This window comes from Lathamus discolor, chromosome 14 (genome assembly GCF_037157495.1).
Source record: "Lathamus discolor isolate bLatDis1 chromosome 14, bLatDis1.hap1, whole genome shotgun sequence".
NCBI lineage: Eukaryota > Metazoa > Chordata > Aves > Psittaciformes > Psittacidae > Lathamus > Lathamus discolor.
The window spans coordinates 3607115-3619765 of NC_088897.1; the positions used below are offsets into that span (position 1 = coordinate 3607115).

The following is a 12651-nucleotide window of genomic DNA, read 5'->3' on the forward strand; positions in this document are numbered from 1 at the left end:
AGTTACCAATTTGTAGTTCCCTTTTAGATCGTTTCCTTCTTAGTTCATCTGTTTCTGTGTATAACTGGACTCCCAAACGTTCTCCTTGGCTCATAGCTGGTAAAAAAGAAACTCGGTCTCATTGTTCCTAATACACGTGATCCTGTCCAATTTTTAGGTAAAAATGCAAAGGCTGCTTTACCACAGATCCAATAATGTCCGTCTGGAGTGGGCCAACCGTTTGGTATATTAGTTCCATTAGTCCAGTTAGGGAATTGGTGATTCATTTCTATAGGATCTCCCCATTTTTCCCAGCCTTTCTTTGTTCTCTTCCATAGATCACCTCCTTCACAAAGCAAATTTCCTACTGGTTTGCCGTCACTTTCTGAATTTTGCCAACACCTTTTCCAATTACATTTGTTTGTAAGATCCATTGCTGCCTTCTGTTATTTCCTTCTTGATTTCTCCAGATCACAGGATCGCTTATGTTACTCTCCATCGCTTCCCAGGGCCATCTCTCTCCCTGGTTAGCTCCCCCACAAACATAGCAGTTGCTTACATTCAATGCTTTAGCTATATTTTACAAAGAGATTGTTAGCAACAGTGGGAATTTCGTATTGGACTCCTGTTTCCATTTCATGACAAAATGAGTTGAATAATAAATGATGTTGTATTGATTCCTTAACACTTTCCGTAATTTGAATTTGGACTTTAGCTCCTGGACCCTTTCCTGTAGCCCATATTTTAATTCCAAATTCCTTAATTTTCTTATTTTTCCATTTTCCAATAGTCATGGTAGTTAGATTGAGAAGGGTACATTCGTGTGGTCCACAATCTGGCTTTCCTGGGACATTTTGAATAAAGGCTGTACGCAGATATGTTTTTCACTCTAAGAAACCACCCCAAGTGACAGACGGAATGCGAGATGAATATACCTCCGTCAGATCCCTTAATTTTGGCTTTGGAAAAGGAGAGGGAAAAACTGAAAGCTAAGCTGGAGAGATGTTCAGATTGGGATACTGGGGAAAGATGTTAAGCAAAGCAAGAAGGAAAGCAAGGGAGCTCGGGCAGCTCCTGTGTTTGAGCGTGGGATGAGTGCTGGGGAGGGAGAGGTGGAGGGATGTCGGGCGGAGGTGGGGGAGTGGGTTCTTCTCCTATGGGACCGGATCCGTGTGTGCTGTGGGGAGTTTGGACGTTGGAAGTGGGACTGCCCTGGGGGGAGTGCCATGGGGTGGCTCCTGTGGCTGAATTGGAACTAGACTGACGGGGACCTGGGGAATCTACCCCAGCAGATCCACTGGTTAAATTAAACCTAGGGACTAGAGGAAATAAAGTGGAATTTTAGTGGATGCAGGAGCAACTTATTCGGTGTTAAATCAGAGGGAAAAGAGTTTGCTACAGGTGTGGGAGCTACTGGCCACTAAGGGGAAGAAAAAAAAAAAAAAAAGACCCCAAAAAAAGGCAAAAAGAGGTATTCTTTCTGAGACCCGTAAAGTACAAATTCGGAAAACAAAGAGGAATGCATGAATTTTTATGCATGCTAAATTCTCCCAACTCTGTATTAGGGTGAGAAGCAACACTGAAAGAAGGCAAAACGGAATGAAGAGTTAAAAATGATCAATTAGTTTTAGTTTTGAGTTTCTCTTTAATTCAACAGAGAAGCAAACAGGAGGAGCTTCCTGAAATAGAAGAAATCCTCAAGCAGGTGTATCTGGGAGTATGGGCGTCTGAAGTTCCAGGGAAGGCGAAAAATGCTTTGCCTGTTCAAGTAGAAATAAAAAGGGGGGGCCTGCCCAATTAGAATAAAACAATATCCCCCTAAAATTGCAGGGAAAGGGAAGTAAAAGTCGTTGATAAATTTTGAAATCTACATTATTAATTGAGTGTGAATTGGAATATAATACTCCTATCTCGCCAGTAAAGAAATAAAGTTGCAGACTGGTTCAAGATCTCAGAGTAATCAACAAATTTGTAGAGGATATTCATCCAGTAATAGCTAATCCGTACACCTTATTGACTAAATTGAACACTAATCAGAAATGCTTTGCCGTCTTGGATTTAAACGACTCTTTGGCTGCAGCCAGCCGGGAGTGATGTGAGTACCACTGGGGGCTAAGGGGGCGATGGCTGGGGCAGAGGGATGGGGACACGGCTGGGGCCCTATTGCAGGCAGCCCGCTGCCCCGCCCGAGCACTCTAACATGGGACTTGTCCTGGCAGCATGGTCACCAAGAAGGAGCTGTGCACAGACCCCCGGGCGGGCTGGGTGCAGGCACAGGTGCAGCACTTCCAGAGCCTGAAGAACTGATCCTTCCCCACTGCCACCCCTGTTGCCCCTGGTGCTTCCCCAGACCCGGGTACGCAGGAGAGCACTTGGATGGCAGCCTTCTTCAATGGGAAAGCTTATTCTATTTAACTTATTTAAACAAACTATTTTCTGCTAAAAAAGGGGGGAAAAAAAACCAAAATAAATTATATAAAATCCCTGCTTTAAACTGAAAATAATTTAAACCGTATCAATTTGCTTGTTAATGAACAGTCTGTTGCTTCGATGCCTGAGTAGAGTGTTTGCATTGTCAACCCCTTTGTGTGTCTCTGAAGTCCCTGCTGGAGCCCCGACGCGAGAGACAAGACCCACGGGGACCCCATTGCTCTCCACGCATCCTGGGGTCACTGCTCTCTCTGGAACAGAGCAGCCTCAGCCCCACAGCATCCCCCACGGTGCCTCCCCCTCCCCAGCCTGGGTTCAGCTCCGGTGCCACCCATCGGGTGCCACCAGGTTCTCAAGCGGGTGCCCAGCGCCAGCTCCTATTTGGGAAGCAGCCTGGCATCCCCTCTGATGGTTCCCTGCAGCATCCTTTCCCCACATCTCCCCAAAGGTCTGACATTAAGCTGTCTGGAGCCTTGGCTTCCTTCCTGCTTTTCTTGCTGACAGCTGAAATGGGGAATTTTGGGGCTATTTGGGATAGAGCGGTGAGAAGGGAAGTGCACGGGAAGAGGCAGAACAGTCCCCCCACCACTGCAACCTTTGGGGATGGCTAGTCTTAGAATAGAATCATAGAATCATATAATAGTTAAGGTTGCAAAGGACCTTAAGATCATCCAGTTCCAACCCCCCTGTCATGGGCAGGGACACCTCACACTAAACCATGTCACCCAAGGCTTTGTCCAACCTGGCCTTGAACACTGCCAGCGACGGAGCATTCGCAACGTCCCTGGGCAACCCATTCCCATGCCTTACCACTCTCACAGTAAGGAATTTCCTCCTTATATCCAATCTAAACTTCCCCTGTTTCAGTTTTAACCCGTTACCCCTTGTCCTGTCCCTACAGTCCCTACTGAAGAGTCCCTCTCCAGCATCCCTATAGCCCCCCTTCAGATACTGGAAGGCTGCTGTGAGGTCTCCACGCAGCCGTCTCTTCTCCAGGCTGAACGGCCCCAACTTCCTCAGCCTGTCTTCATACGGGAGGTGCTCCAGTCCCCTGATCATCCTTGTGGCCTCCTCTGGACTTGTTCCAGCAGTTCCATGTCCTTCTTATGTTGAGGACAGCAGAACTGCACACAATGCTCCAGGTGAGGTCTCACAAGAGCAGAGCAGAGGGGCAGGATCACCTCCTTCGCACTGCTGGTCACGCTCCTTTGGATGCCTCCCAGGAGAATGTGCTCCAAGATTTTGCCAGGCACAGAGGTGAGACTGACTGCTCTGTATTTCGCCGGGTCATCCATTTTCCCCTTCTTGAAAGGGGGGGTTATATTTCCCTTTTTCCAGTCGTCGGGAACTTCACCTGACTGCCACCATTTTTCAAATATGATGGCCAGTGGCTTAGCAACTTCATTCGCCAGCTCCTTCAGGACCCGCGGATGGATTTCATCAGGTCCCATGGACTTGTGTACATTCAGGTTCTTAAGATGGTCTCGAACCAGATCCTCTCCTACAGTGGGCCTAGGATCATCATTCTCACAGTCCCTGCGTCTGCCTTCCAAGACTTGAGTGGTGTGGGCAGAGCCTTTGCCAGTGAGGACCAAGGCAAAGAAGTCATTCTGAACCTCAGCCTTCTCCAAACCCACGGTAGCCTGCTCTCCCGACAGCTTCCGGAGAAGGCCTGCGTTGTCCCTGGTCTGTCTTTTATTCGCTACATACCTATAGAATCCCTTCCTGTTATCCTTAACATCCCTAGCCAAGTTTAATTCTAACTGGGCCTTAGCTTTCCTAACCTGGTCCCTAGCTTCCCGGACAACATCCCTGCATTCTTCCCAGGCCGCCTGACCTTGCTTCCACCTTTTATAAGCCTCTTTTTCCCTTTGAATTTTCCTCAGCAGCTCCTTGTCCATCCAAGGAGGTCTCCTGGCCCTCTTGCTGCACTTCCTTCTAGTTGGGATGCAACGCTCCTGCGCTGGCAGTAGGTGATCCTAGAATACCAACCAACAGTTCTCATTAGCTCTGCCTTTTAAATTTCTAAAGCCCTCTGCTGCATCAGTCCATTGCAAAGAGAGAGGGGTTTCTTTTAACAGCTCATATAGTGGTCTTACCAGAGCACCATAACCATGCATCCAAAGTCTGCATCACCCAGTCCTTCCCCGGAACGTCCAGAGCTCCTTGATGTTCGACGGTCGTGGAGTTTGACAAATGGCTTCTTTTCTAGCAGTTCCAGGTACTCTGTGTTCTCCTGTTATTTCATACCCTGGGTAGGACACTGGGGTTTGGGTTACTTGTGCCTTTTGTCTGGATACCCAATAACCATTCAGTCCCAGAAAATTCAATAATCCCACCATTCACTGGACACATTCTTCCTTTGTTTCTGTGGCAATTAACAGGTCATCCACATATTGTAACAGAGTCCCCGTCTGAGTGGGTGGTTTCCATGATCCTAGTGCCAGTGCTAACTGACTTTGAAAACTCCTGGGACTGTTTTTAAACCTTTGAGGTAATACTGTCCAAGTTAATCGGGTTTTTATATAATTTATTTTGGGGTTTTCCCCCCCCCTTTTTTAGCAGAAAATAGTTTGTTTAAATAAGTTAAATAGAATAAGCTTTCCCATTGAAGAAGGCTGCCATCCAAGTGCTCTCCTGCGTACCCGGGTCTGGGGAAGCACCAGGGGCATCAGGGGTGGCAGTGGGGAAGGATCAGTTCTTCAGGCTCTGGAAGTGCTGCACCTGTGCCTGCACCCAGCCCGCCCGGGGGTCTGTGCACAGCTCCTTCTTGGTGACCATGCTGCCAGGACAAGTCCCACGTTAGAGTGCTCGGCCGGGGCAGCGGGCTGCCTGCAATAGGGCCCCAGCCGTGTCCCCATCCCTCTGCCCCAGCCATCGCCCCCTTAGCCCCCAGTGGTACTCACATCACTCCCGGCTGGCTGCAGCTGCTGCTGGTGATATAGGCAGAGGTGATGAGGCGCCGCGGGATGGGGCGCTGGTGGTAGGTGAAGCAGCACGTGGTGGGGACAGCATCTGTGAGGGCAGAGACGGAGAGCCCTGGTGAGACCCCAGGCACAGGGGTTCCCAGGGGATTTGCTGCCTCCCCTCTTGTGTCCTGTTCCCTCGGTGCCAGCATTGGCCTCCTGGTCCCAGCCCTCCCCCTGCTGATGGGGATGGAGCTCTCAGTCTGCCCCGGCCGCTCCTATGGAGCAATGGCACAGTGAGCCCCAGGGAGGATGCAGTGCTGCCGGACTCACCGAGATGGGCCTCAGATGGGGAGCAGGCGGCCACGAGGAGGAGAGCGACCAGAGCGGCTGCGGAGACCTTCATGGTGCTGTGGAGCTGAGGGATCTGCGTGCAGGGCTGGAGCTGGGCTCTGCAGGGCTCTGCACAATGCTCGGCCTTGTGGCCATGCCCTGCTTTTATCCCCGGCCGCAGGGCCGGCGCAGGTTTTCAAGGAGAGAAAAAGAGTCCATGCTAGCAGGGAAATCCTGTCAGAGCACGCAGATTTGCTGAGCTGCAGAAGGAAGCCGCAGAGAGGGAAGCGCTGGCCATGGGGCTGCAACTTTCAGATTCTCTTTGGGTGCCCCAAACCCCCCAGCACCAACGCTGCCACTGCCGCAAGGATCCCCCAGCAGCCATGAGCCAGGCTGGGGCACAAAGCTCCATGGCCAGAGCCCCAGTGGCAGTCCCAAGCAGGCAGCAAGCTCCAGGCAGGGATTTGCTTTGCAGCATCGCTGTGCTGGGGGGCTGAGGAGCTGCTCTGTGGATGGACACCGCCAGGCTCTGCTGCTATTGCTGGCAGAAAACCACTGCCAGGAGAAAGCTCCCACCTTAGCCCCAGTTTTGGCACAAACAGCCCTTCTCACCCTGCTCCCCTGCTCACAGCAGGGATACAGAGTTAGCTTCAGACCCGACACCCAGGCTGGGGAGATCAGTAATAAGCCCTCCATGGGCAGGGAGGCAGTTGGTTCGTACACTGGAGCAAAGCAGCACTGGCAGGGATGTGAGAGGGGACCCCTTGTAGTGTTAGCGTAAGATTAAACACATAACCACCGGAATGGTTATATGAGGTGCTTTATTGCAGCGCTGGGAAACCAGGGGCACTCGCCCAAATCTGGCTTCAACCTCGTCACATCGCGTCCACAATTTATATCCTAAAAGTTTCACAGTTGATACATATTCAGCATAGGTTACAACATTTAACTAATACATATGCATAAGGGATTGCCATATCCATCTATTACGACATCAGCCTCTTCTGCGCTTGCGCGGCCCCCTCTGGTGGTCGTCTGGTGGTCGTTCCGATGAAGTAAGAGTCTTCCTCAGATGAAGTAAGAAGTCTTCCTCAGGTTGTCCTTTTCACCTTTCCCCCACTTGAGTATATTCCAAACGTTAGCACCCTCTTATCTTCTTTCTGGTATGCTCTTCCAGCTATCTTATACACAGGTTCCACTTGGGTATAGTCTCCAGTACATACTTTTCTAAATCCTTTTATACTCCTTTTACCATATTTGGTTATGCTATGTTTTTGTAGCATTGGGTACAAGACAGCTGTGATATATTGCAACATTAGAACCGCCGTGATACAAAACCACGAAGTCACAGCATTTTCTAATATACAAAACCTCACTATTAATTTATAAATTTCTCAAACATAATAATTTTTACTATTTTATACAATTGTTTTATCATACAAAATTCTGCTCTTTCCAACAGTAGCAGAAGGGAGCAAGAAGAGAGTCCCAGGGGGACCCCCCCATCCCTTGTGCCAGGGGTGGGAAAGCACCAGCCCCTTTTGCCTCCTCTCAGCCCGCAGGCCCTACAGCGCTTGCCGCTGTAACATAAAGAAGGACTACAGAGCCCTGGGAGAGGTGGTTAGGGGCTCTGGAGCTCAGATTGTCTTTTGGTCAATCCTCCAGGAGACAGGGGAGGACCCTAAAAAAGCCAGGAGGGTTGGCCAGGTCAATAAATGGTTGGACGAATGGTTCCATAGTCAGGGGTTTGGGTGTCTCGAACCCTGGACCCAAGTTTGTAGGCCAGGTCTACTGGGGGCTGGTGAAGCTGCTCCGATAAAGCAGGGAAACAGCTGTTTTGGTAGAAGGCTTGCCAGACTGGGCAAGGAGGCTTTAAACTAGATGTGTTGGGGGAGGGGGGCATCATTCCATCCCAACACACCCAGTCAGTTGCCAGCACCTATCCTAAATGCTTGGAGCAACGTAGAGATACTCCAGCCGCTGCAGCCAACGAGCCGGCTTCATTTGGAGCTCGGCTCAGATGCCTCTATACAAACGCCCGTAGCATGGGGAACCAACAAGAGGAATCAGAGATGTGTGCACGTCTCCGGGGGTATGATATAATAGGCATCACAGAAACATGGTGGGATGGCTCCTATGACTGGAGTGTTGGAATGGAAGGTTACAGGCTCTTTAGAAAAGACAGGCCCGGCAGACGGGGAGGGGGAGTTGCTATTTATGTTAGGGATAGGCTGGAGAGTATGAAACTCTGTCTGGGCACAGGTGGGCAGACAATAGAGAGTTTGTGGGTCTGGGTTAAGGGGAGATGGTGAGCATGCCAGACACACCTGAAGCCTGAACCCTGCTCCTGCAGCACGGTGCCCACCACGTCCTCGTTCTTCCAGTGCAGGGAGCAGTGAAGGAGACCAAGTGAAGAAGAGCCGGGAAGCTCAGGGCATGGCTCAGGGGCCACTTCCCAGCACTGCACTTGCGGGTCCTTGCTCCCACTCTTGAACCACACCTGTGGGGTTGAACAGTACTTGTTCGTGCTATTAGCAGTGATTTTATCTATTTTACTTGTTTTTCTGCACTTTGCCTCTGCTTTGAGCAGCTGCAGTTTCCAGGCAAGGCTGCACAAACGTGCTGGAAAAGACCAGGGAGAGAGGGAGAAGCTCAGCTCTGGGTCATCCCTACAGTCACAAGCTTCTCTGAAAGCCCACATCAGGGTAAGAGTTTCTGGTCCAAAACATGGCAAAAACATGCATGGCCAGACTGGGGAGATTCCTTGCGTGTACAAACCCTTCCCTGCTTGTCCTTCAAATGGCCATCTCTTCATGCAGGCTTGTTGAGGCACTGGAGATGATCACGTTGGTATTTAGCTTGTCACTGGCTATTAGCACTAGCCCGCCATTTATAAATCTGCACAGGAGATGCTGAGTGACGGCCTCAGAGGGTATTTGGCAATCCCGTATTTCTTTGTTTTCAGGCTAAAGGTCCCGCGTTACGGAAACTTGATCTCAGCTGATGTACGAGCTTGGTGCTGGGAAGGCCGTTTCCTTAAAAGTCTTTTTCTGCAGCTCTCTGGTGGCGGGAACTTGATGCTATTGACCAACAAACAGCTGCATGTGCTTGCGTTTCTTGTCCCGTTTGTAGGTGAGCAAGAGCATACGGTGAGCGTCAAAATAAACACCAGTATGGAGAGCCGGTGGGTTCTTGCCCGTGTCAACAGGAGCGTAACTCGCTGCGCGGCTGTTTGCTGACCACTTAACTGACATTTCCAAAGGGACATGTCTGGGCAGCAGCAGGCTGCTCTTGCTCCGTTGCTGTGGTTACAGCCCGGCAACAGTTGCCAGGGCGCAGGGAGCTCAGCTCCGTGTTGTGGTTACAGCCCTGCGACAATTATGACCACATAGGTCGCAAGGCTCCATTGGCTTGGCCACAGCTCCGTGAGCGTTGCAGCGGGCAGTAGAGCTGCAGTGGCTGCTACGTACGCAGTGGGGCTGGAGAGCCAAGGCAGCAGGAGCAGCATCATGCTGGGCCAGAAGCCAAACCTCAGCAAGCGCATCCGTGAGATGCGGGCCAGCATAGCCCTGCAAGGTGCTGCCCCGTTGGCTTTGCATTATGGACTGGGCCAAGTCGGGGGCTTTTGGTCCCCGCATCGTCCTGCACGGTACCAACAGCTCCTCAATGTCCTGCAGGGCTAGCGAGGACGTTTTACTCCAAGCCAGAGGAAGAAAGGTTCAATGAGAACCGGGAGCTGCTGCCCCAGCTGCGAGAGGCGGTGCAGGAGGATACCCGTGTCCTGGGCCGTGTGCGGAAGGTACCAGCAGGTCCCATTTGCTGCCTCCGTGACTGTGGCTCTGCCGGAGCTGCAGAGCCAGCTTCTCCACTGGTCCTCTCCGGGAGCAGGAAGTGCAGGGCAGCAGGAGGCTGGGACCGTCCCCAGCCTGGCACTGATGTGCTCTCTGCCCTTCTTTGCCCACAGCATGAGCTCACCCTCTCTGAGGCTTGCGCAGCGGAGCAGCCCTTGGGCATTGCTTTGGCCAGTAAGACGGTGGAGGTAATAGCAGAGTCCAGCGGGCGCAGGCTGCTCGCAGCGGGCTGGGGTTCAGGGGATGCTCAGAAGGACCGGTTGTAGGGAACAGGGACCTGGTGCCAGCCCCAGGACAGCCCCACAGGGCTGGTGCAGTGAGACACGGGGTGTCCATGAGTGGTCCCGTGGAACCCTTTGCACTGCAGGACCCATCAGTGTCCTCCGTTAGCTCCCTGAGCGGGACCTTTGCCGCAGCAGAGCTCCTGTCCCGCCAAGGGAGCGAGCAGGTGCCAGCATCACCAGCTCTGCCTTGGCAAAGAGTTGTGCGGGCAGGACCCCTTCTCCCGTGGGTGCCCAGCGAGCCCTGACTCCAGCCTGGCAAATGCTCACATCCCACGCAGGTGGCCCAGGAGAAGCTGCGGGCCGAAATCTATGGCCGGGTGAACACGTGCAACATGCTGCTGTACCAGGTGAAGCAGCGGAGCCGGGCCAAGGAGCAGCTGCAGAGGCGGCTGCAGCAGCTGCAGGATGTGCGGATGGACGAGAAGCAGCACCAGGCACAGGTCCCAGGGCCCCTTGCTGGGGTGGCAGCACCCGTGGGGGGGTTCAGTCAAGCCTGCAGCCCTGGGTGGGCGCCGGTCTCAGCACATGGGCTCACCCCTTGTCCCCAACCATCTCTGCCCCAGGTGGTTCGGACGCTGGAGAGCAGCATTGAGAAGACGCAGACAAAAGTCCACGCTGGGCAGAAGGTGACTGCCCTGTACGTGGCGGTGCGGGATGCCCTGAGGAAGGTGAGCTCATCCTCACTGCGCCGTGCTCTCAGCCGCTCCCCCTGCAAAGGCCCTGAAGTGCCCAAGGGGCTGTGCTGGTGGGACACCCTCCTGCAGGAGCTCCTCCTGCTCCCCCCCATCTTCTGTCCCAGCACAGGGCACCCCTGGGACTCAGTGGGCTGTGGCTCCCCGTGTCCCAGGAGCTGGCCCACCTGCCTCTGCACCTGGACGTGCTGAGTGAGACGGCCGAGCTGCAGCACGGGGAGGTGGAAGACATGGAGCTCAGGGCCTCGCATGGTCTCAGAGCTGCTCGTGTAGCCAAGGTGAGACGGTCCAGCGCACCTCAGGGTGCTTTCCTGCCCTGCAGAGCCCACAGGTGGCACCAGGTGCCCAGGCTGCTGAGTCTTCCTTCGAGGAAAAGCAAGACTGAGCTTGGCCTCCCCACAGCACCCTCCCGTGTGTGGCTCTCGGGCCAGGCTGCCCTGCGCTGGGGACAGCTGCCTGAAGCACTGGCCGTGGGGAAGGTGGCATTCTCCATTCTCTAGCTGTCCTTGCTCAGTTTCCTTCCGGGGCTGTTTACTCGGGGTAGGGGGGGGCATTTTTGGTGCTGGCCGTGCCCATGTTAGAAGCCCACAGAGGTCCATTGTAGCTTTGGGAGCCACTTCTTTTCTGCTCTGCTCTGCTCTGCTCTGCTCCAGGAGCACAAGGCCAGGATGGAAGCCCAGTTCCGTGCCGAGAGAGAGCTCAGGGCCCGCACCCTGGCTGCTCGGAAAGAGCGCGTAGACAGACGCTGGCTCAAGGAAGCAGAAGAAAGGCTTCTGAAAGCGGTGAGCTGGGGGGACCTGGCCCAGGCAGGGTTGCAGGCACAGGGCGGGCATCGGTGCCCAGCCTCCCGTGGGCGAGGGGCTGCAGGGCCAGCTCCCCCAGGGTGCCAGCAGCTCAGCGGTGACGATGAACATCCTTGCAGCAAGCCAGGCATGACGTCGCCAGGGACTTGCTGAGCCTGCCCGAGCAGGACCCGCTGGTGGGTGAGTGCCTGTCAGGGTGCAGGGGGGGGATGCGGGCGCAGCCGCAGGCATCCTTCCCTGCCACAACCTTTCCACCCCAGCTGCCAAACCGGAGGCCACCAAGTCCCGGCTGGAGCGTGACGCCTGGCTGACGGAGAAGATGGAGAAGGCCAAGGCTGCGGTGCAGTGCTCCTGCCTCTGGGTGAGCTGAAAACCCATCTCTGGTAGAAGCTGGGGCTGCTCCAGCCCCAGGGAGCTGAGCCTTGTCTGCTCACCTTGGTCCATTGCAGGGTTATCTGCCCTCCTCTGTCCCCAGAGCCCCCCAGGGCCCCTCTTGTGCAGGCAGGGACGGAACTGCTGTGCTCCACGACACGAACTTGCAGCGGTTCCTGTGGTTCCTGGGGCAGAAACCTCCCCAGGACCGCGGCCCAGATCCTGTACCCTGCAGGAGTGGCCTGGGCTGAGTCCATGTGCTCTCCCCCGGCCAGGACGTCCCCGGCAGGCTCCTGGCACAGCAGAAGTCCCTGGCGGCACTCGAACAGTACCTCAGAGGGCGCCAGGAGAAGCAGCAGGAGCTGAAGAAGGCACTGAAGGAGCTGGAGATGCAGCGGGATGAGCTGAAGTTTCGCCAGCCCGCAGACACAAGCAGGTGCTGCTGGGCTCCGGACAGCCATGCCAAAGGGGCCACCAGCCCTGGGGGCAGGGGGGCATGTGCATGGCAGGTGTCCCAACAGGGCACCCCTTCCTTTGTCACCCTGCGGCTGCCCACCCCTCCCGCACTGGGAGGGTTTCTGAGCAGAGTGCTGCCCCAGCTCTGGCGCTGGCAGAGCACCCAACGAGGAGCCTTGCTCCTTGCCTGGCACGGGAAGTGGGCCCAGCAGCAGCACGGGGTTGAGCTGCAGGCAGCACCTCTGCTCTGCGCTTGGGGCAGGGGAGAACGTGGGCAGCAGCTTTTGCAAGAGCTCTGGGGCGTCTGCAGCCCTGTGCACTTGGATGGATGTGACCGTGCTTGGCTCCAGGGGGCTGGAGGAGGAGCTGAGGACGAGGCTGCAGTGGGAGGAGGCTCGGCTGGCAGAGAGGCGAGCGCAGCTGCTGAGGAGCCAGGAGACGCTGCTGGACTTTGCAAACGGACTCGACAGCCTCTGGGGCCGTCTGCGGGGCATCACCGTGCCTGGCCAGGTACCCGCACAGGGCCGGGCTGAGCACAGCCCAGG

General features: G+C 54.5%; 2 protein-coding genes across 2 annotated transcripts; one reads left to right on the forward strand and one right to left on the reverse strand.

Annotated features, from left to right (window-relative positions):
* Window positions 1-4994: 4994 nt before the first annotated feature.
* On the reverse strand, window positions 4995-5794 carry LOC136021946 (C-C motif chemokine 3-like). The gene is made up of 3 exons (XM_065694670.1): window positions 5649-5794; window positions 5316-5424; window positions 4995-5191 (listed from the first exon to the last, which is right to left on the reverse strand). Exons 1-3 carry the CDS (start codon window positions 5719-5721, stop codon window positions 5104-5106), a joined length of 270 nt encoding a protein of 89 aa, XP_065550742.1. The 5' UTR covers window positions 5722-5794; the 3' UTR covers window positions 4995-5103.
* Window positions 5795-9157: 3363 nt separating this feature from the next.
* On the forward strand, window positions 9158-10939 carry LOC136022121 (uncharacterized). Its single transcript, XM_065695054.1, has 5 exons — window positions 9158-9224; window positions 9326-9447; window positions 9613-9687; window positions 9867-9947; window positions 10035-10939. The coding sequence occupies exons 1-5, from the start codon at window positions 9158-9160 to the stop codon at window positions 10665-10667; spliced, it is 978 nt and encodes a 325-aa protein (XP_065551126.1). The 3' UTR covers window positions 10668-10939.
* Window positions 10940-12651: the final 1712 nt, after the last annotated feature.